The sequence below is a fragment of the Leptopilina boulardi genome, unplaced genomic scaffold (assembly GCF_019393585.1).
Source record: "Leptopilina boulardi isolate dan_hultmark-lab unplaced genomic scaffold, ZJU_Lbou_2.1 LbouV2_408, whole genome shotgun sequence".
Taxonomy (NCBI): domain Eukaryota; kingdom Metazoa; phylum Arthropoda; class Insecta; order Hymenoptera; family Figitidae; genus Leptopilina; species Leptopilina boulardi.
In genome coordinates, this window is record NW_026137983.1 from 342,962 (window position 1) to 363,701 (window position 20,740).

General features: G+C 21.8%; 2 protein-coding genes across 20 annotated transcripts in view; both read left to right on the forward strand.

The window, feature by feature from the left end:
- The window catches only part of LOC127289387 (uncharacterized), a 30,583-nt gene extending 22,340 nt beyond the window's left edge, over positions 1 to 8,243 (forward strand). The window contains exons 1-6 of one of the 2 annotated variants that reach the window (XM_051317306.1): positions 997 to 1,156; positions 1,596 to 1,829; positions 4,608 to 4,768; positions 4,880 to 5,067; positions 5,133 to 5,409; positions 7,210 to 8,243. In XM_051317306.1, the coding sequence (XP_051173263.1) occupies positions 1,603 to 1,829; positions 4,608 to 4,768; positions 4,880 to 5,067; positions 5,133 to 5,409; positions 7,210 to 7,553 (1,197 nt within the window). In that variant the 5' untranslated portion in view covers positions 997 to 1,156; positions 1,596 to 1,602 and the 3' untranslated portion in view covers positions 7,554 to 8,243. Of the gene's footprint in view, positions 1 to 996; positions 1,157 to 1,595; positions 1,830 to 4,607; positions 4,769 to 4,879; positions 5,068 to 5,132; positions 5,410 to 7,209 lie in introns of those variants that run through there. The other variant, XM_051317305.1, reaches the window with a different exon arrangement.
- A 568-nt stretch (positions 8,244 to 8,811) lies between these two features.
- LOC127289369 (inositol hexakisphosphate and diphosphoinositol-pentakisphosphate kinase 2) overlaps positions 8,812 to 20,740 on the forward strand; it is a 49,214-nt gene continuing 37,285 nt past the window's right edge. For 10 of the 18 annotated variants that reach the window (XM_051317261.1, XM_051317269.1, XM_051317274.1 and 7 more), the window contains exons 1-3: positions 9,984 to 10,006; positions 10,268 to 10,369; positions 17,176 to 17,324. In XM_051317261.1, the coding sequence (XP_051173218.1) occupies positions 17,187 to 17,324 (138 nt within the window). In that variant the 5' untranslated portion in view covers positions 9,984 to 10,006; positions 10,268 to 10,369; positions 17,176 to 17,186. Of the gene's footprint in view, positions 9,034 to 9,868; positions 10,007 to 10,267; positions 10,370 to 17,175; positions 17,325 to 20,740 lie in introns of those variants that run through there. The other 8 variants (XM_051317262.1, XM_051317279.1, XM_051317270.1 and 5 more) reach the window with 4 other exon arrangements.

The following is a 20,740-nucleotide window of genomic DNA, read 5'->3' on the forward strand; positions in this document are numbered from 1 at the left end:
TATTACGCCCCCCTCTTTTTTTTCTCATTACTTATCTATACTTAAATAAAAAATTAAAATATAAAATGACATTACAAAATGTCCTCAAAAAATAATAATTAAAAAAATACCAATTTAATATCGTTTTTTTACTGTATTTTTGTTTAACAACGAAATGTAGAATAATTTTTTTTATATATACATATATATATATATATATATATATATATATATAACCAAACAACAGATTATGACATCTATACAAAAATAAGGATTAAAATTTATAAAATTATTTTTATTACTTTTTACATTAATGACAATTATTCGTTTCGTAATTGTTTATAGTTAATAATTATTCTTTTAATGTAAAAAAAAATTAAATATTAACTTTTAAAAAATCTTGACACGTGAAGCCGGCTATTGGTACGTTACTGGAGGGTGACAAACGCATGCGTGATAGAAAGTAAAAAAAAAAAAAAAACCGTGAAAATTTGCATCAGGCAAATAAAAATTTTATGGATATTATTCAAGATAATTTGCATGTGTAACTATTTGTTACTATAAACGACAAACAAAAATTATTAAACTGCATTTTTGCTTCACTATTTATAAAATTCAAACAGTGACCAGCGGGAAATTTAAATTTGTAAAAATATACTCTCATTTTTTTTATGTATATATATGATGTACTAAATTAAATTAAAATTTAATTAACTAGTTAATCAAAAAAATGTTAAATAGTTTTATTATTAAAATATTACAGCTTAAATAAATATTTGTTGTAAAAAAAATAATAAATTTTTTGAATTTTTTGAAAGAAGGTAAAAAAAAAATCTGAAATTTAGAAAATTGTCGATAGACTTTATTTTTGGAATATCGAAAATTATCACTACAAAGCTTCCTCAGTAAGAAAACAAAATTATTTAAACCAAAAATTTATTTATTTTTTTTAATTTTCCCGGGAATCGCCATATTATATTTTAGTTTCAAAATTAATTCAATGCGGCTCTCGAATCATCCAGTAAAAAAAATTCAGCTGTTGGGGCATAAATTTCACTTGAAGTTTTGCTTTGAAAAAAGTGAATTTTATCTATTGAATTTAAAAAAAAATTTGAAAATAAGTTTATTATTAAACTTAATTTATTATTATTATTCTTCTTAATATTATAAAATTCGTGTATGTATATTGCTAATCAAAATAATTCATTGTGTATTTATATTTATTTCTTCATTTTTAGGTTATGTGTACATTTTGCAAAGTTTACATTTTCTGCTTATTTTAAATGATTTAAAATGAATTTAACTTTATATTATAAAAAAAAAGAAACATAATTAATAAAACAGGAATTATAAAAAAAACAATTCTCTTTTTTCGAGATAATAATTTAATAGAACAAATTTAAATCTTAATCATTATGTCAAATAATTGTAATTGAATATAGAAATTAAAATATACCGTTATAAAATTACTTTATTTTATCGGGTTTATAAGAGAAAAGTTTTAAATTGTAATCCGTAAAAAGTATTTTTAAAATTTTTTATTATTTTTAATGTAGATTTGAGATTTTATTTGATATTATTTTTAATAATTATAATTTATTTGTTTTTTTTTTAAGTTATGAAATGGGAGGTCGAGGTAGAGGAAGAGCATATATTCGAAATGCCAATGTGCATCTTAATCGACCAGGTCAAAGTAGTGAACAAATTTCAACAAAACCATTGAAAAATGATGAATCTAACGAGATTATTAAATTAATTGAACATTTACAAATCAATGAATATACAACGGACATTGAAGTTCATGAAATGGAAAAAGTTTTAATCGACGCTGCGAAGAATAAAAAATTAAAGTAATTTAATAATTTCTTTAAATTGTTTATTATATGGGTCAGTCAACTGACTTTCGTCTAAAAGTGGTTGGGAGAAAATTTTTAAAAAATCTAGTTTTAATATAATGTGAAACTCGATGATTCCCTGAGTTCATTAACCATAGAGCAATTCCATGGGATGTGATTACAAGAATATTTTTGATAATTGGAGTAATTTTATTGAAACCTTGTGAATATGTTCCTTTATTTGTACAGAATGAAAGCCCAAAAACAATTCTTCAAAATTTTCATAATTAATTTTAATTAGAGATATTTCAAAAAATTTTAAAAATTTTGAAAAATTGTTTGTGGACTTTCATTCTGTACAAATAAAGGAGCATATTCACAAGGTTTCAATAAAATTGCTCCAATTATCAAAAATTCTTGTGATCACATCTTATGGAATTGCTCCATAATATTATAATAAAAACAGGCCTCGGATTATACGACTTTTTCAGACTTATTTTAGGGTAAGTCCACGTCAGAAATATCAGAATCTGCAAGTGGTTCTTCGATTTTAATGATACTTGGTAAAATTATAGCTTTATATAAGAGCAATGTGTAAGTAAAAGGAATTTTTAAAATATCTAAAATTGTAGGAGTTATATCACTTTTAATTTTGATACTGCATTTTTTTCTTTCCTTTATATCTCGGTCAATTTTCAACCGATTTTGATGAATCAAAAACGATTTTTTTCAGAAAATTACGTATTTTCAGAAAATTTTAAAATAAAAATAAAATTTTGTTATTTAAATAGATAAAAGTAAAAAACAAAATTTCTTGTAGATTTTTTTTCAATTTCGACCTTTTTTTTAATTTTTAATTTTTTAATAATATTCCTTTTTATTTTATCTTTAATTTAAAAAAAAAATTCATCCTGGAGACTTTTTTAGATCTCGTGATGTCGTCCTTTAAGTATTATAATTCTTCATCAATTTGAAAACCGCAGAACTTGCTTTTATCATTACTTTCATTTGTTTGTTGAAATTTTTTATGGTTATGAATAACTATTTGTTTTAGAATCCTCTAAAAGAAAGCGCTAAAAACTTCAGCTACAATTTCAGATTGCATTGTTAAGGTTTCATTACAATTTATTTTAAATTATAAATATTACAAAAAATAAAAACTTTGCTTCAAATCTATTAATAAAATATTGATTTGCTTGAATTTTCACTTGTTTTAGTCAAGTAATTTAAAAATAAAAACATTATTACGCGAATGTTTCTAGTTTGTAACAATAATATTATAAAACAAATAAAAGTAGAAACACAAATCTGGATCCTAGTTTTCTTGAGATGCGGATATTTAAAGAACGATATCACGAGATCTAAAAAAGTCTCCAGGATGAATTTTTTTTTTAAATTAAAGATAAAATAAAAAGGAATATTATTAAAAAATTAAAAATTAAAAAAAAGAGGTCGAAATTGAAAAAAATCTAAAAGAAATTTTGTTTTTTACTTTTTTCTATTTAAATAAGAAAATTTTATTTTTATTTTAAAATTTTCTGAAAATACGTAATTTTCTGAAAAAAATCGTTTTTGATTCATCAAAATCGGTTGAAAATTGACCGAGATATAAAGGAAAGAAAAAAATGCAGTATCAAAATTAAAAGTGATATAACTCCTACAATTTTGGATATTTTAGAAATTCCTTTTACTTACACATTGCTCTTATATAAAGCTCTAATTTTACCAAGTATCATTAAAATCGAAGAACCACTTGCAGATTCTGATATTTCTGACGTGGACTTACCCTTTACTAAGATGCGACTTTTTCGACTTTCTTTTACAAAATTTTTAAACAAAATACGTCTTTTTTGTTATACAAGTACAGATCTTGTTCAGATCTTTTTTATTTCAATTATTTACCAAATTTTTAACCAAAATTATTCTCTAAATTAATTATTTAAAATAATTTAAATGAAATTCTTTACAAATTCAATTATCTTAAACTATTTTCAATTCTGTAAAAATTTTACAAAAGCTTTTGAAATCCAATTATTTCTAAAAATTTCAACTGTTACTATTACAAAATTCAATTATTATTTTTAATAATTTTAATAATTCTTTAAAAATTCAATTATTTAAAAAAAACTTCAACTTAATTATTTTCTGAAAAATTTTTTTTTTCACTATTAAAACTAAAAACTATGCAAAAATTTTTTATTTGAATTATTTGCATAAATGAGACTTTGAAAAAAAATTTTAAATGGAACTTTAAAAATTTTTTTGTTTATAAATTTGTTCTATTTATTAAAAATTTTTGAAAATTTGTCTTAGTTCGGTTTTCAAATAGTTTTTTTATTCGAAATAAAATTTCTTGATAATATTTTTGTAGAATTATTCTTATTAAGGAATGTAAAAATAAATTAAATAATATACAAATAACATTAGATATTTAAAGTAAAATTCGAATATGTAATTTTTAATATTTTTTTTAATAATAGCGTTTTTAAAAAAATTTGAAAAATTTTAAGGTTTTAAAATCACATTTTGAACTTCCGACTTTTGTTAATTAATATTTTTAAAGGGAATAAAATTTTTACCATAATATTATGGTTCATGAACTCCGGGAATCATCGAGGTTCACATATTATATTAAAACTTGATTTTTTAAAAATTTAGTCGCAACTACTTTTAGATGAAAGTCAATGGATTGACCCTTATTTATTTTAAATTAATATCAAATAATTTTTAATAAATTTGTTCAATTTTTTTATTAACTAAATAATTTTTTTTTTTTTTTAATTTTTATTTCAGAGATGTGTTTGATGAACTTCATGAACGTGCTTTGGACGATCGACAATTTGGAATTAAATTTGCAATTGTTTTTAGCAATAAAACAATTTACTCATTGGAAATAAATGATGGGACTAAATTGCAAATGGTTTTAATGAGAGCACTACAAAATACATATATGAGTATGTGATAAGAATAATTTAATTTTTCTAAATTTTTATTTAAGTAACAAAATATAAAAAATTGTTTTAATTTTTTTATTGGAAATTTTAGTAAACTTTTTTTTATTACAGGTCATGAAGAAATGATAAAACAGAGTATATTTCGATTTAGAAATGCAGCATCGCTATTGGGTGAGGTATACAATCGATTGAGAATCGCATCTCTACCAGTGAGAATTCTTGAAGAACCATTACTTCATTATATGAGAATTTTGCTTGTTAATTGTGAAGAAATTGACATTGAACTTGTTACAACACAGGTAACAAGGTATTAAATTTTATGATTTTTATTTTAATTTAACTTTTCTTTTTTTTTGTTTTTTAGATTTCGATAAACGGTCGCAAAATTTATGAGGAAAATCAAAAGCAACTGGAGACTTTTATTGAGTCTGTGAAAAGTGTTATTATTAGTGGTAATGTGAATCCACGATCACGTTGTATGCTTTTATTTTTAATTGATCTCGCCAATCACAGATATAATCCACTTTCGGGTGAATTACAAAATTTTTACGTTAATCATCTTGGAACTCAAACATTTATAAGTATTCAACGACACACCGATCTTCTCACTGTGAATACAAAGACAAAGAATCAAATTGAAGGTAGTAATTTCGACAGAAACTTTTAATTCAATTCTACTCAGGGTTACCACAAGTCAGGGAAAAGTCAGGGAATTAAAAAAAAAAAAAAATGTGCTGAAAATTATTTAACATTATTTATTTTTTTTCATTTTTTTTTCCAGTCATCGAACCTTAAAAACTGGGAAAATGACGTGAATTTAGTTACGCATTGAAAAAACCGTCAATTCGCCATGAATTCTTCATTAAACTTTGAAATTTTATTAAAAATTTGCATTTTAATTTTCTTCTAAATTGAAAGTTGTGATGAATTTGTCCTCAAAGTAAAACTTTTTTTGAGAAAATGAAAAACTAAGAATTTATGAAAACAAATTTTATGACTGATTGATTAAAAAAAATTATGAATTATAAAAATTGAAAATTGTACTAAGCAGAACTGTTAAAAATTTTGTCAATAGTTGAATTTCTCAAAAATTAAAAAAAAAAATGTGTTTCATTTAAAACATTTTTTTTATAACTTTGAAACGATATTAAACAAAATGATTATCGTTTTAATAATAGAATTAAAGAATATATATTTTCCTTATTTCTACATTCTTGTTTTACACTTAAAATAAGCCACGTTTTAATACTAATTTAACATTATGTGATAAAATCTCAATTAAAAAAAGCTTTGAAATTTTTTTTAAAATCGTGAAAATAATTATTAAATTATTAATTAATAATTAATAATTAATTGATTATTAATTATTAAATATTTAAATCACTTTGAATTTTAAAACAATAACTTGAATTATTAAAAAAAAATTGTAACATAATATTTATATAGTTTAAAATACTATAAAAATCTCAGTTTTAGATAAATTTAATAATTAATTAATACAAAATTTAAAAGAAAAATTCAACAAATTAAATTTGATGTTAAAAAATTTTTCATCATTGAAATTCATACATTAAATTACTAAATTGAAATTTTTTATAAATTTTATACTTCTGAATTTTTTTTATACTTTCAAACAATAATTGAATTTTTGAAAATTTTAAAAAAATTATTACAAAATTATTGATTTTGGTGAAGAAGTTTAGATAAAAATTTATGAATACCTAAATTTTCGAATAATTTCTATTACAATTTTTAGAATCATTTGAATTGTAAAAGATTTAATATTTGATTTTTTTGTAAATTTGAATTGCTGAAGATTTTTTTTTTTTACAAATTTTTAATAGTATTTGAGTTTTATAGAATTTTTATAAAAACTTTTTACAAATAATTTCTAACTTTTTTACAAATAAATAAATTTTGTGGAATTTAAAATTAATATGTTCAAAGCAATAATTTTAATTTTGTTAATATTGCTTAAATAATTAAATTATTGAAATTTTTAAAAATGACAAATTTTGCAGAGTTTTAGTTAATTTTTGTTTTCATAAATAACAAAATACTAAATTTCAAAAATGATTCAAATAATCGAAGAATTTATTCAAAATTATGAAATAATTAAGTTGTTTTTAAATAATAATTTTAAATTAAATTTGAAAATAGATTAATTTTTCAATATAATGATTAAAAAGAATTGTAAGTAATTGACAGTTTATAAAATTTGATTGAAAGATTTGAAAATAATTCAATTTTTGAATAGAGAATTTCATTAAAACTTTTTGAAAATATGTAATTGAATTTTTTTTTTATTTAATAATTTGAATTGTTCTTTACACAATGTTTGTTTAACATAATTAATTTTGTGGCAATCCTGATACTAGAAACAAATAATCGGTTAATATAGTTTTTTTTGTACCTTCTCCTCTTTTTTTTCCTATTTATAGACGGTGATTTGGACAGCGTTTCCGTGAAAAGTGAAACAAAATCAATTGATTCTGTTGGTATTTTAATGAAAGCACCAAACTCTGATAATATCGTTGTTAATCAAGATACACGAGTGATAAATAATGAACGATCAAAGCAACGTCCTGGTGATGTTGCTCTTGGTCGTGGTCAAATTCTTCCAAGAGCAATTCGTGGTTCTGGTGCGACGGATCAAAGAAATATGAAAAAATCACCAAGGGGCAAAAAGGATAAATTAACTGACGAACAAGTTTGGTCATCAAAACAAAATAGTTCAAGTAAAGTTTGGGGACATGATGATCGTTTTGAGAAGGATTATGATTAAAATTTTCTCCATATATATTGCTATATATAATATCAAAATATTTCGAGTATTGTGAGAGAAAAAAAAATCGACCGTTTTCGAAAATAATCGTTTATAATTTAAGACAATAATTTTCGAAAACAATAATTTTTACATAAATTTAAGAATCGTGAGATTATTATTATTTTTTAAAATTGTAGTTTACTACAATATATTTGACATTTTTTTTTTTTTATACAATTAAGTAGAAGAATACGATTAGAAATTTTGTTATGTACAAATTACAGTGAAACCCACGTATATCGGACCCGCATAATTCGGATTCCCGCTTATATAGGATTTTTTTGTCCGGTCCCTTGAAATCCAATATACGTGTGTTTCACTGTATTTAATTTAGAAAAAAAAATTAAGTAGGTAGTTTTTTCAATTTATGTCATACATTTATTTAGGGGCACATTTTTTTTTTCTAAATATTTTCAAAGTGATTTATTATTATTGAAAGAATTTTCTTTAAAATATTGATTAATTGTAATTATGCTTAGAGAATTTAAGCACAAAAAAATTTTTAGGTATATAATTTCAGTATATATTTATATACTTATGAAATTTGAAATTTACACACAAATTTTAGGTTTATTCGTTACTTTTTTACGATGTAATATGATAAACAATTTAGCTATACCTAAATCATAAATTATAGTAATTGCACAATTCCGTTTTATTTTTTTCAAAGACCCATGTAGATTTTTTTTTAGTTCTTTTTATAATTTATAAAAAAATTTATAAAAACAAAAATTATTGAAAAACTGTGAGAATAAATTCAGAAATAATTTAAGAAAAAAAAAAACTATAAAAATTTTTGAATAATTTTGTAAAATTAAAATATAAAATTATTAAAAACTATAATTACATTTTGATAAAGATTAAAAATTTCTCATATTTAGAGAAACGATTGTTAAATTTTAGGTTATATGTATGTTGCCTAAATTTTTTTTCCCCAAAAATATCAAGAAATTGTAATTTTTACTAAAGTTCAACTTTTAATTAAAATGTAAAAAATTAAATTCTTTATATTTGCATTGTAACAGTGAAAATTGTTATATTTTATTTAAAGATTCGTCGGAGTTTTTTTTAACAATGGAATATTCAAATTACAAAAGTAATAAATATAATTTTCAAATTAACAATAAAATTAAATTATATAATGAAATAGAGAGAAGTAACAAAAATATATAATAATTTTAAGAGTTCTTTTTTTAAAAAAAAGCAATAAAAAAACAGTATTTGAAATTTCGCGCCAAAATTTTAAATCCACATTTCGAAATTTGGACCATCGTTCCATGTTTGTTTCAATTTCAACAAAATGTCGGTGCTAAAGTGGTATTGACAAATTCAAAAGCTGTTTATCTACATGTATTTTGGCATTAATTGAGAAAAAGATTATTATTTTGACTTGTGAATTTGAAAAAAGGCGGCTGTTAACAAATTTTCGGTGAAAAAAGTAAGTTTGACATTTCTTCTGATATTGTAAAAATAATGTGTTTTTACTGTTCAAAAATTTTCGTTTATTTCTGTGATATGTATTGTTTTTGACTGTCGACTTTTTTTTTTTTTTTTTTGTCTTTGAAAAATAGACTAATTTATTCGGTTTAATTGATGTCCTCAATAATACTATACTCATCAAACTACAGTAACACTTGTATTCTCTCTCTTTCTCAATAAAAATTCCGCATTTAAATATATAACTGGGTCGATAATCTGCGACGTAGAAATATTCGAAAAACGATTTTACCCCTGAATCGATTTTTGTTATGTGATAATAAAATTATAAATAATTTTATAGATAGTTTATGCATTTTATATTTTGTAAATGAATTATATTTCTTAGTGTCAAATATTTTCTTGGAAAATTAAAAATTTTTATACACATATATATATTTATTTTTTTATTTCGACATTTCGTCTCTTATATTAATTTAAATGAATTCGTTATGAAATGAAGGTTAATTTGAAAAATTTTATTTTTATATATTCAGAAAATTTTGTTTTGTGTTATTGAATTTTTATTTTTAATACAAAATGTTGACAATACTTTTTTTTTTTTTTTTTTTGACAAAATTTTTTAAAATAAGTGCTATCATATATATGCAACAGTTTATTATTGTCGTTACTTTTACAAAAAAAAAAAAAAAAAAAAAAATTGATAGTATTAAATTTGGATTATCTTAAATTTAGATTTTCAAAAAAATAATTACGATTCAACTGGATATTTTTAATATTCAATATGATATAATTATTCATCGAAGATATATGTAATTTTAACTATTTTCTTGTAGGGAATTTTTAATTTTACAAGAAACGAAAGAAAGGCGGTGAGAATTTTTTTTCATTTTACTTCTGAAGGGTGGAACAGTTCTTTCATCAATGAAAGTCTTTTTGACATGTCTTACACTGAACTGGAACATGGCTATCAGGTAATTTATAAAAATTGTTTCACTTTAAATTTTGTGATATTAAAAAACATTAATTTATTTTAAAAAAATAAAATAATTTTATTGAATTTTATTCTCTAAAATAGTTAAAATTTCTATTTAAATATTTTTTTAATTATTTCAATTATTGAATAATTTTAATTTCTTTATAAAAAAAAAAAAAAAAAAAAAAAAAAAAAATAGAAATAATAAAAATAGATGTATTTTTGGAAATAAAATTTTTATTTTACAATTAAAATTTAGGGTCTTCGGAGCGCAAATCGACCAATATTCTACGTAGGAGAGGGTAATACAGTTCCTACCCTTGTAGATCAATCAGCTTCTATTTTTCTAGGATCCACTCGGGTAAGTTTTTATTTTCAAATTAGTCAAATTTTGGAAATTATCGATTTTTGAAAATGCATACTCCAGTTTTATGTAAAATTGGTTTATTTTTTTTTTTTTTTTAGTAATCAGCTTATAAGACTGTAAATTAGAAATTTTTTGCACGGGAATTTGAGGATTTTATTCTATATATATATATATATGATATATTCCACGCCAAAGTGAAAGTCCATCTGCAATTGCATCTCCGATTTTTTTGAGATTTTTTTTTTCTTTTAGTACTATTTGAGACTAGCTTCCATGAATTTTTTCAAATTTTTTTAGCAAGCCGTTTTCGAGTTATAGAATTTTGAAAATTGGAGAATTTCCATGACTTTTAATTTTTGAATGCTCATAACTTCCTTAAAAATGCATCAATTTTAAAAGTCTTTTTCTTTTCAAAATGTGTGTTTTTAAACGTACTTTACAACAACAAAAAAATCAAAAATTTTTTTTAAACGATATTACTATCAAATTTTTGAGTTTTAATGATAAAAAGTCATTTTTCTCATTTGACGTACTGATCGATTTTTTTCAAAATTTTTTCAAAAAAAAACTACTTCTTTTTACGAAACTTTTAAGCCTAGCCCGATAATGGACAAACAATTTTTACAATATTTTGAGAATTTTACAAAAATTTTTGAATTTTTTAAAAATATTTTTGGTTTTTTTTATACTAGATGCTTTTATGGGCATATCTTTGAAACCTTTAACTTTTCAAAAAGAAAAAAATTTTTTTTTTTTTTTGAGCACAGTATTGAAACTCTGTCTACATAAACTTCAAGAACTAAGCTTTCCAATTATACAAGTGGACAGATAAAACAAGTTGTCTTCAAAAAGTTATAAATATTTAAAATTGAGAATTATTTTTAACCTGTAACAAAAAAATATTCAACAGGTGTTTGCTTTTGAGGATAAAAAACAGGTGAAGGGAATTTTCTAAGGGGTTATAATTTTAAAAAGCAATAAAATTCGTTTAATATTTTCAATATTTATATGAATAATAAAATACTGAAATAATGCACTGGGTATAAAAGCATGTGTCAAAAATTAACTAGATATATAAATTTTTTATTTGAATATTTACATTACATTTTAAAATAGATTTTTATTATAGTGAATTGTTTTAAAAATGTAAAATTGTAATTTTTAAAATTTACCATACGATTTTCATTGACTTTTTTCTATTTAAATTTAATATTCGTAAACTTTCCAATTTCTTTTCTCTTTTTTCCTTTTCTATTTTTCTTTTCTATTTTTCTTTTCTCTCGCATCTTATCTTTTTTCAGAATGAATTTTTTTGGATCCATTTTTGTGTCTCGAAATAAACATTAAAACTTAACCTTCAGGTTTTAATAATTAATGATAGTTTCTATAAAAAAAATTATAATCGGCAACTTCGTACATAACAATTTCTTTCTAAAAAATTTCGGTCGATTACGGTCGACCGTAATTGATGAATATTTTTACATTATCTTTGCAATAAAGTATTTTTTCTCGAAGCACATTCACGGGATGTTAAATGGCACATGTGAAAATATATGCAAGTACTTTTCAAATACTTTTATATGATTTTCATGAAGTATCACTCGTATTACGGTTGTTTTCAAATTTTGTCCACGCGTGTTTTCGTTTATTTAACTTATAATAGTTTTTTGAAGACATGAAGCACATCAATTTATTATGTCTCAAAATAATTATAGTAACTTGATGTTTGATTTCCCATAAGTTATTTAAACGTGCCGCTTGTCTTATAAAAGAAAAATCATAAATACGATGATTACGGTCGAAAAGGTTAAAAGTGAGGGACAACTTTTAAAAGCTTATAAATTTTTTCACAATTAATAAAATATTAATTTCCCTGCGAAAATGTGTTCCCCGATTAATTAACATTGAAAAACCATATTTCAGAATTAGTAATTTTTATTACATCTAAAACTATATCGTTTAAAGCATCAGAAAGTATGGTTAAGGACAAGTAGACATTGTTAAAAATCGCGTATTAAAATTGAAATAATTATTTATGTATTTAATAAATTAAAGTGGAATCTTTTGGAAATGATTGATTGTATCAAGCATTAATATTTCCAACAAAAACCAACGGAAATTTTTTAAAATTACCAAAATATATGCGAGGGACATTAAAGTTAAAGGTTCTAGAGATATGCCCTTATGTGTTTTGATGCGCTGATTACAAAAATCATAATGACAATATCCAAAAATTTGATTTTTATGGTGAAAACCATAAAAAAGTCCCAAAATTTATTGTTTTTTTTTCGTTTGTTGGGTAAAATATGCAAAATTAAAAAAATGTAGATTAATAAGATCTATAACTTTTGTCTAAAATTTTTTGTCTTAATTTTGCATATTTTACCCAATAAACGAAAAAAAACAATAAATTTTGGGACTTTTTTATGGTTTTCACCATAAAAATCAAATTTTTGGATATTGTCACTATGATTTTCGTAATCAGCGCATCAAGACACATAAAAGTATGTAGTATAAAAAAAAAACCAAAAATATTTTTAAAAAATTCAAAACTTCAAAAATTTTTGAAAAATTCCGAAAATATTGTAAAAATTGTTTGCCCATTATCGGGCTAGGCTTAAAAGTTTCGTAAAAAGAAGTAGTTTTTTTTGAAAAAATTTTGAAAAAAATCGATCAGTACGTCAAATGTGAAAAACGACTTTTTATCATTAAAACTCAAAAATTTGATAGTAATATCGTTTAAAAAAAAATTGCGATTTTTTTGTTGAAAAGTACGTTTAAAAACACACATTTTGAAAAAAAGACTTTTAAGGAAATTATGAGCATTCAAAAATTAATTTTTTTCAATTTTAAAAATTCCCTAACTCGAAAACGGCTTGCTAAAAAAATTTGAAAAAATTCATGGAAGCTAGTCTCAATTAGTACTAAAAGAAAAAAAATCTCAAAAAATCGGAGATGCAATTGCAGATGGACTTACACTTTGGCGTGGAATATATCATATATATATTTGAAGGGTAGAAATATTGTTTTTCTTTATTCTTAGCAAATTGTCTTATTGATGTGAGCTTTTTAAACTATATAATTTAAAAAATGCTTATTAATTGTTTTTATAAAATATTTAACTTTTCAGAAAGTCATTTTCAATGTTCGAGAATTATTTTTATCGACTTTTTATTATCGTTTTTTTTCTTTTTTTTCTAATTTTGTGTCATGACAATTTTGTTTAAGTAAACCTTAAAAATTAATGAATTTTTTTTTTTTTTAACTATTTAAATTAAATTAAATTTTTGTTAAAAAATCGGTTTTATTTTAAATTACTTGAATTTTTGAATATTCACTTTTTTATGATTTTAATATTAAAATTTTATTAAATATTTAAAAAAAATGTTAATTAGAAAATGAGATAAAAATTTGTTTAAAAAATTCCTTTTTACACGTATATATATATATTAATTATATTTGCATTTGCACATCTTGAGAGATAAATAATTTAAAGAATTTTCTCAATACATCATTGAAAGATTAATTAATCAAAAAGTTATAAAATATCCAGTTTTTTTTTTAAACCGGTTTTTATAGCACACAATTAAGATAAGACAACCTTTTGTTTTTTCGAATTAAAAATGTATAGTTGAACAATTTTTCTTTAATTCTTTAAAAGTCGTTTAAATATAATTTTTTATGAAAATGAAAAAAAAATCGAAACTTGAAAATGACTATTTTTTTTTTGTACTTAACTGTAAATGTGATTAAAATATGTAATTTAATTAAAAAAAAAAATTTTTTCGAAATTAGTAAATTCAAATTTTAATAATCTGACTTTTTAAATTTGATTTATTTAGATTTAAAAAAAAAATTTAATAAGTAAACGGCAAAATAAGTGTAAATTTTATGAGTGGAATATTTATTTATCGTATGAAAATTTATTGATTGAGAGGGAAGATAATCAACATAATATTATTATAAAAGCGAAGAATATTATTTCCGCTTCTGATTTTCAAATATAGGTACTAGAAGCTCCTAATTTTTTAATTTATAACATTTTATAATTATATTTTTTAAAATTAATTAATTAATTAAAGTAATAATAATAAAAAATAAAAAAATACAAATTATTAAATGACAATAATAATAATAATAATAATAATAATAATAATAATAATAATAATAAATTGGCTAATTAAATTTTCCTCTTTCAATCAAATTAAATAATAATAATTTTTCACGCATGTAAAATTTTGAATTTCCTGCAATATAAAAAGGCGGAAAAAAAATAATTCGTTTATTTGAAATACTTGACAGCAACAGTATTATGGAGTCTTGTAAATTGGAGAATTTTCCTTTGTTTAAAAGAGTCTATATTTATTTACCCACGTTTGTCGATATACTCACACGCACTTGTCCTTATTAATAGAGGCAGTCCAACATTGGAGGAATCATGAATTAGTTCTCCATTGATACTCGTGCATGTAACATTGCATTTACTCATACTCGCATTTTTTTTTTTTTTTTTTTTTTTAAATTTATTTTTTGAGTAAAAAAGAAAACATTAAACAAATACGCGATGGTGATTTAGATTTTTGAAATATAGAAGAAGAAAAAAAAAATTACCCAAATTTTACGAAAAAAAAATTTAATCAAAAATTAAATTAATTAAATTTTTCTATTTTATATAATATTTGAAAATTTAGTAATTTTTTTTTTTTTTTTGTTTGCTTTTTGCAAATTATAAACAATCAGAAAAGAGTGTTAATTAGTCACCATGTGCACATCTGTTTACTATTAGACTATTTTTACGAGCTCAGCGTCATGATTAATGCAGAAGCTTGTTAAATATGAAGGATTTTCTTTTATCTCTAATGTTGAATATTATTTATTTGATCTTTTCGGGATTTCTTTTCTTTTTCTTAATTATTTTATATAAAGAAAATAAAATTTGAAAAAAATTTATTATTATTATTAATTAACTAAAATTAAATATTTATTATGACATTTAATGTAAAAATAAAATTTATTAAGTCTTTTTATAAATTAAGTTTCACAAGAATTCTTGACAAATTTTATGTGATTCATAAATTCATGACTCATATTTTTAGTTCTCTTATTTTTGATTTATTATCAAAATTAAAAATGTCCCGTAAAAATGTTTTTTTTCTAAAACGTCATTTTTTGTAAAAAAAAAAAAAAATTCAATATGTTATTACGAATTTTAAGTTTTTTTTTTCCTATTTCTGTGAAATATTGTAGATGATTGTTTGAGTTATATAATAAAACAATAAGAACGAAAAAAAATAATACGATCTTTAAATTATTCTGAAGTTGTGCGGCATTCTTCGTTTTTGTTCTCGCTTGTCTTGCCTAATATGATCTTTCTGTAAGTGAAATAAAACTATATATTATTTGATCGGATTTTTTTTAATTTAATAGTTGTTACTTTTTGTACGAGTAAATTTTACCGTATATTAATTTTAAAACTAATTTAAATATAAATAATTAATATTGATTAAATAAGCCAACAATTAAATTAAATAAACAATAAAAAAAGTGAAAAAACAAATTAAATAAAATTTTAATTTTAATCTTTTTTTAATACTCAAATAGGTATTAAAAATTTAAATTAAAAATTTGAAATGCAAAACTAAGTAAGTAACAGTAGAAGTCAACAAAGTTATAATTATATTAATTTAAAATTGCAAAGTTAAAATTTTAAATACGAAATAAAATTTGAAATTTTATGTTATTTTTTTATAATTGAATAGATAAGAATTGAAAATTTATTTCTGTTAACATTAAAATAAAAAATAGGGAATAGAAACAAAAATTGGAAATTAAAATAATAATAATAAAATCAAATAAAAAAAAAAAAAAATTTCAATCCATAAATTAAAAATAAAAATTTTTAAAATTTCAAATAAAAATTTGACCTTAAAAATACCGCGAAAATGACCGTGAATAAAATGTAATTTTCCTAACAAGCAAAATACAAAAATAAAGTTAATTAAATCATCTCTCATTAACACAAAAATTAGCCTTGACTGAAAATGTGCGTTCATTTATAATATAACTTTCAACTGTCACAAAAACTCGAACTGATAAGAAAAAACGCGTTCTTGTTAATAATAAATTTTAATAATGCATTAAACTTGCTGAATCGTGTGACACAAAATAATCGAAGGTAATTTATTAAAATGTCATAATACAAATCAATATCCAACTTTCATTCACAACTCATTCTCAATAATCTTTTCACGCACCTTTTCATAGATATATTTTGATTATTATAATCTTTGAGGTTTCAATCTTTAAAAAGTCAAGGAAAATTTTATTACTGTTTTTTTTTTTTTTTTTTTTTTTATTTTTTTATTGTTACTTTTTCTAAATCCTCTTTGATTTTTTGCTTTTTTATTTATCAATATTTTTTTTTCAATTAAATTTAAAAATTTTAAAACAAATTTTTTAGAAAATAGTATATATGAAAAAAAAAGATTTAATTTAATGTCAATTATAAATTAAACAAATAATTTTAGTCTACATTTGAAAAGATCAAATAAACTTTTTTTAAATTATAACAAAAATCTTGAATTCATTTTTCTGATTTTTTTTTTTAAATAGGGAGTTAAAATTTTTATGGGTAATTTTTTATATTTGTTTTTTTTTTCAATTATTGTTAAGTGAGTGAAAAACAAGACTGAACATTATCAAGTGGGCAGCAAAAAAAAAAAAAAAGAAAAAAAAGAAAAAAAAGTGATGCAGGAGTCAAGAAATCGAACGTTATTGTCTGGATTATATTTATATTTAAGAAAACATAACAATGGAGTGGACTTGGTGGAAGGATTGGTGGCGGTTAAGAAAGTGGCGTCATCGAAATAATAGTACAAGTTCGGCATCTGCAACAGATGACGAGGATATCGAGGATTACAACGCATGCTGCTACTGTGATGAATGTTTCGTACGTTAAAATAAAAAAAAAAAAAAAAAAAAAAAAAATAACAAAACAAAAATTAAATCAATATGAATTACATTCATCAATTAAGTGTCGTGAAATAATCGACAAAATATCCTCATTTTTTATCACAAGCTTTTCATATAAATGGATGATTCTCCGCGTAGCGCACGATTTGGTGTCTGAAACTTTAAAAATATTTTTTTTATCGAAATGATAAATATCAATACATATTTTTGAAGATAAAGTGTCAAGAAAAAAAATATCCATGGTGGGCCGGAAAAATTTTTTATAATTTTTTTAAGCAAATTGAAAAAAAAATTCTTTGCTTTTTGAATTCTATAAAATAGTTAAAATTTGATTTCAAATGTTTATGGAAATTTTTGGGGTAATTCACAAAAATATATATATATATATAGCGCGAACGACAATTAAAAATTTTTATTTCGATAATTTACGGAAATTTTCGAGGTAATTTATGGAAATTTATGCGGTAATTTATAGAAATTTTGTCTAAAATTCATAAAAATATATAAAGCATAAATCACAATTAAAAATTATAATTTTTGGTAATGTACGGAAATTTCCGCGGTAATTTACAAAAACATAAATAATAAATAAAAAATAAATCGGACTAGGCTCAAAATTCGTTAAATTTAGAGCAGTTTTTGTAAAAAAAATTTTGAAAAAAATCGATCGATACACACAGGTGCAAAAATGAATTTTTAATCTTAAATCTCAAAAATCTAATAGAAATTTTTTTCGAAAATAACTTGATATGATAACTGAAATGATAATAACATTCATAATGAATTCCATAATAACTCTTTCTTTCTTTAAATGATAATACTTGATAATAACTTGATTGATATCTCCTAAAGGGCTTGATGAAAAAATTTGAAAAAAATCGTGAAAGCTAGTCTTCATGAGTACTAAAAGGAAAAAAATGTTCAAAAAGATCTGAGGTGCAAAAGCCAAATGGTCTCCGATTTGTCATGGAATACCTCATATAGACTAAAATAATATAACTACACTTTATTTAACCTTTATTATTTAATTATATTCTATTTTTTTAAAAAAATATTGAAGGCCTGTACAAATTTGAATCTTGAAGTGTGTAAAAAAAGGATAAATCAATTAGAAAATTGATTATTTCCTTCATGTATCAACTTTTAAGGAATATAACTTTTGCTGTTACTAAAGTAGAACTATATTAACATTTGACTTTTATTTAAATAATTCAATGTTTAATAATAAAACGCAGAATAACGCACAAAAGTGCAGTCAAGTATAAATAGCAAAAAAAAAAAAGAAAATAATTATTTTTTTGATCAAACGTTTTTTTTATTCAATTCCACTACAATATACAATACTAAAATAGCAATAGAAATTGTATTTATTAATGCACATTGCTAAAAATATTAACTTTTTTGTTTAAACATCCTGTGGGGACAGGTGAAATTTTGACGTTTTCAGCCTTAAAAACCACTTTTCACGAAAAATTATAATGTTAAATATACAAAAGTAACTATTGGTTTTTGTTTGTAATCACAGAAATGACCTTTTTACATTGGAATCGAAATATTATGTGAACATTATTTGTGATTTTTCTTTCACAACATGAAAAAAAGCAAGTTGTGCGCTATGCGGAGAATCACCCATATTTATAATATTTATAAGAAGAAATTTCCACGATATTTTATAAAATAATATATGCTTATCATTATGGAAAAAAAAAAGTATTTCATTTAGTCGAAGAAAATTTAATTCGTCAGTCATTATTTTCTCGAATAAATATTTTTTATCTAATCTTCAATACTGTTAGTGATGCTTATTATATATTTTATCACTAAATAATTTTAAAGTAAAAAAAAATATATATATTCTCTAGAATCTGAGATGAGAACAAAAAAAAATTTTTTTTTTCATTTTTTATTTAGTGTTACAGATATATATTTTTTTTTCAATTAAAATTATGTTTCGATTACTTTTTTCATTTGCTTTCAATACAAGTGTATAATAGTAATAATTATTTAGTAAGAAAAAATAATTTTTTTTATTTTCTTTTATAAGTTATTTTTAGTTTCAAAGGAAAAGTGCATAAAAAAATATTTACTTTAGTAAATAAAGACTCGAATTATTTACATACTTCAGAAAAAAAAATTAAGAAAAATTATTTTTTAAATTTTATTTATTATTCTTTTTTTAAGTTTTACAGTTATAAACTATATACCAATATTATTTTTATAATGATATTTCGATCCATTAATTATTTCAATGGGTTGAAATGATTTAAAAAATTATGAAAAATGCTATTTGAATGTTTTATTGATAAAAATTGTGTGTAAATCATAAAAATATTCTTCTGACATCCTGATGAAAAAATATAGATATCGAAAATTTTTTAATATACATATTACTTCTTTATATATTTTCAAATCTTTAAATAGAATAATAATTTAAATTTAAAAAGTGTTTGAGTGGAAATTTAGACAAATTAATTTTTTATATTTTAAACAAAATGAAAGAATCTATGTGGCGCCAATTCTAGCTATAGTGGCCGCTGCTGAACTAACTTACCCCAAATTACTCCACTTTAAATCTTTAAGGCCAGGTCCAAGTGAGGCAGCGCCATCTACATTAATACTAAAATTTTGGAAAATTTTTAACAGCCTTTTCTTGAAAACAAGAAGGTAAAATGCTTTTTCCTTTATGGATAATTGATTATTGGCAAGATATATACCAGCTAAAACTTTTTTTGAGTTAAAATGATGAAAAAAATTTCATGTCAATAAATTAAATATGAGCACTTTTTTCACAAAAACTGTAACAGTACTTTCTCAGAAATTACAATCAAAAATGCAATTTCCATTTGGAAAATTAATAAACGCTAAAAAATACACGACCTAAGATTTACCAATCACGAAAATAACAAAAAAAAAGTATTTTAACATAACATATTTTACTCATTATGACAGCCGTTTGGCAGGTTTTATATGTCACCAGACGTTTCGCAGTTTTGCCGAAAGGAGGAGATTGGCGCTGTTGCTAACCACCTGAAATACTAAATCTACAAAATGGCTGTCACAATCAGTAAAGCAGTATCAATATGTTAAATATTTAATAAATTTTTTTTTTTTATTATTTTCGTGATTGGTAAATCTTAGGTCGTGTATTTTTTAGCGTTTATTAATTTTCCAAATGGAAATTGCATTTTTGATTGTAATTTCTGAGAAAGTACTGTTACAGTTTTTGTGAAAAAAGTGCTCATATTTAATTTCATCGACATGAAATTTTTTTCATCATTTTAACTCAAAAAAAGTTTTAGCTGGTATATAATATCTTGCCAATAAGCAATTATCCATAAAGGAAAAAGTATTTTACCATCTTGGTTTTTAGAAAAGGCTGTTGAAAATTTTCCA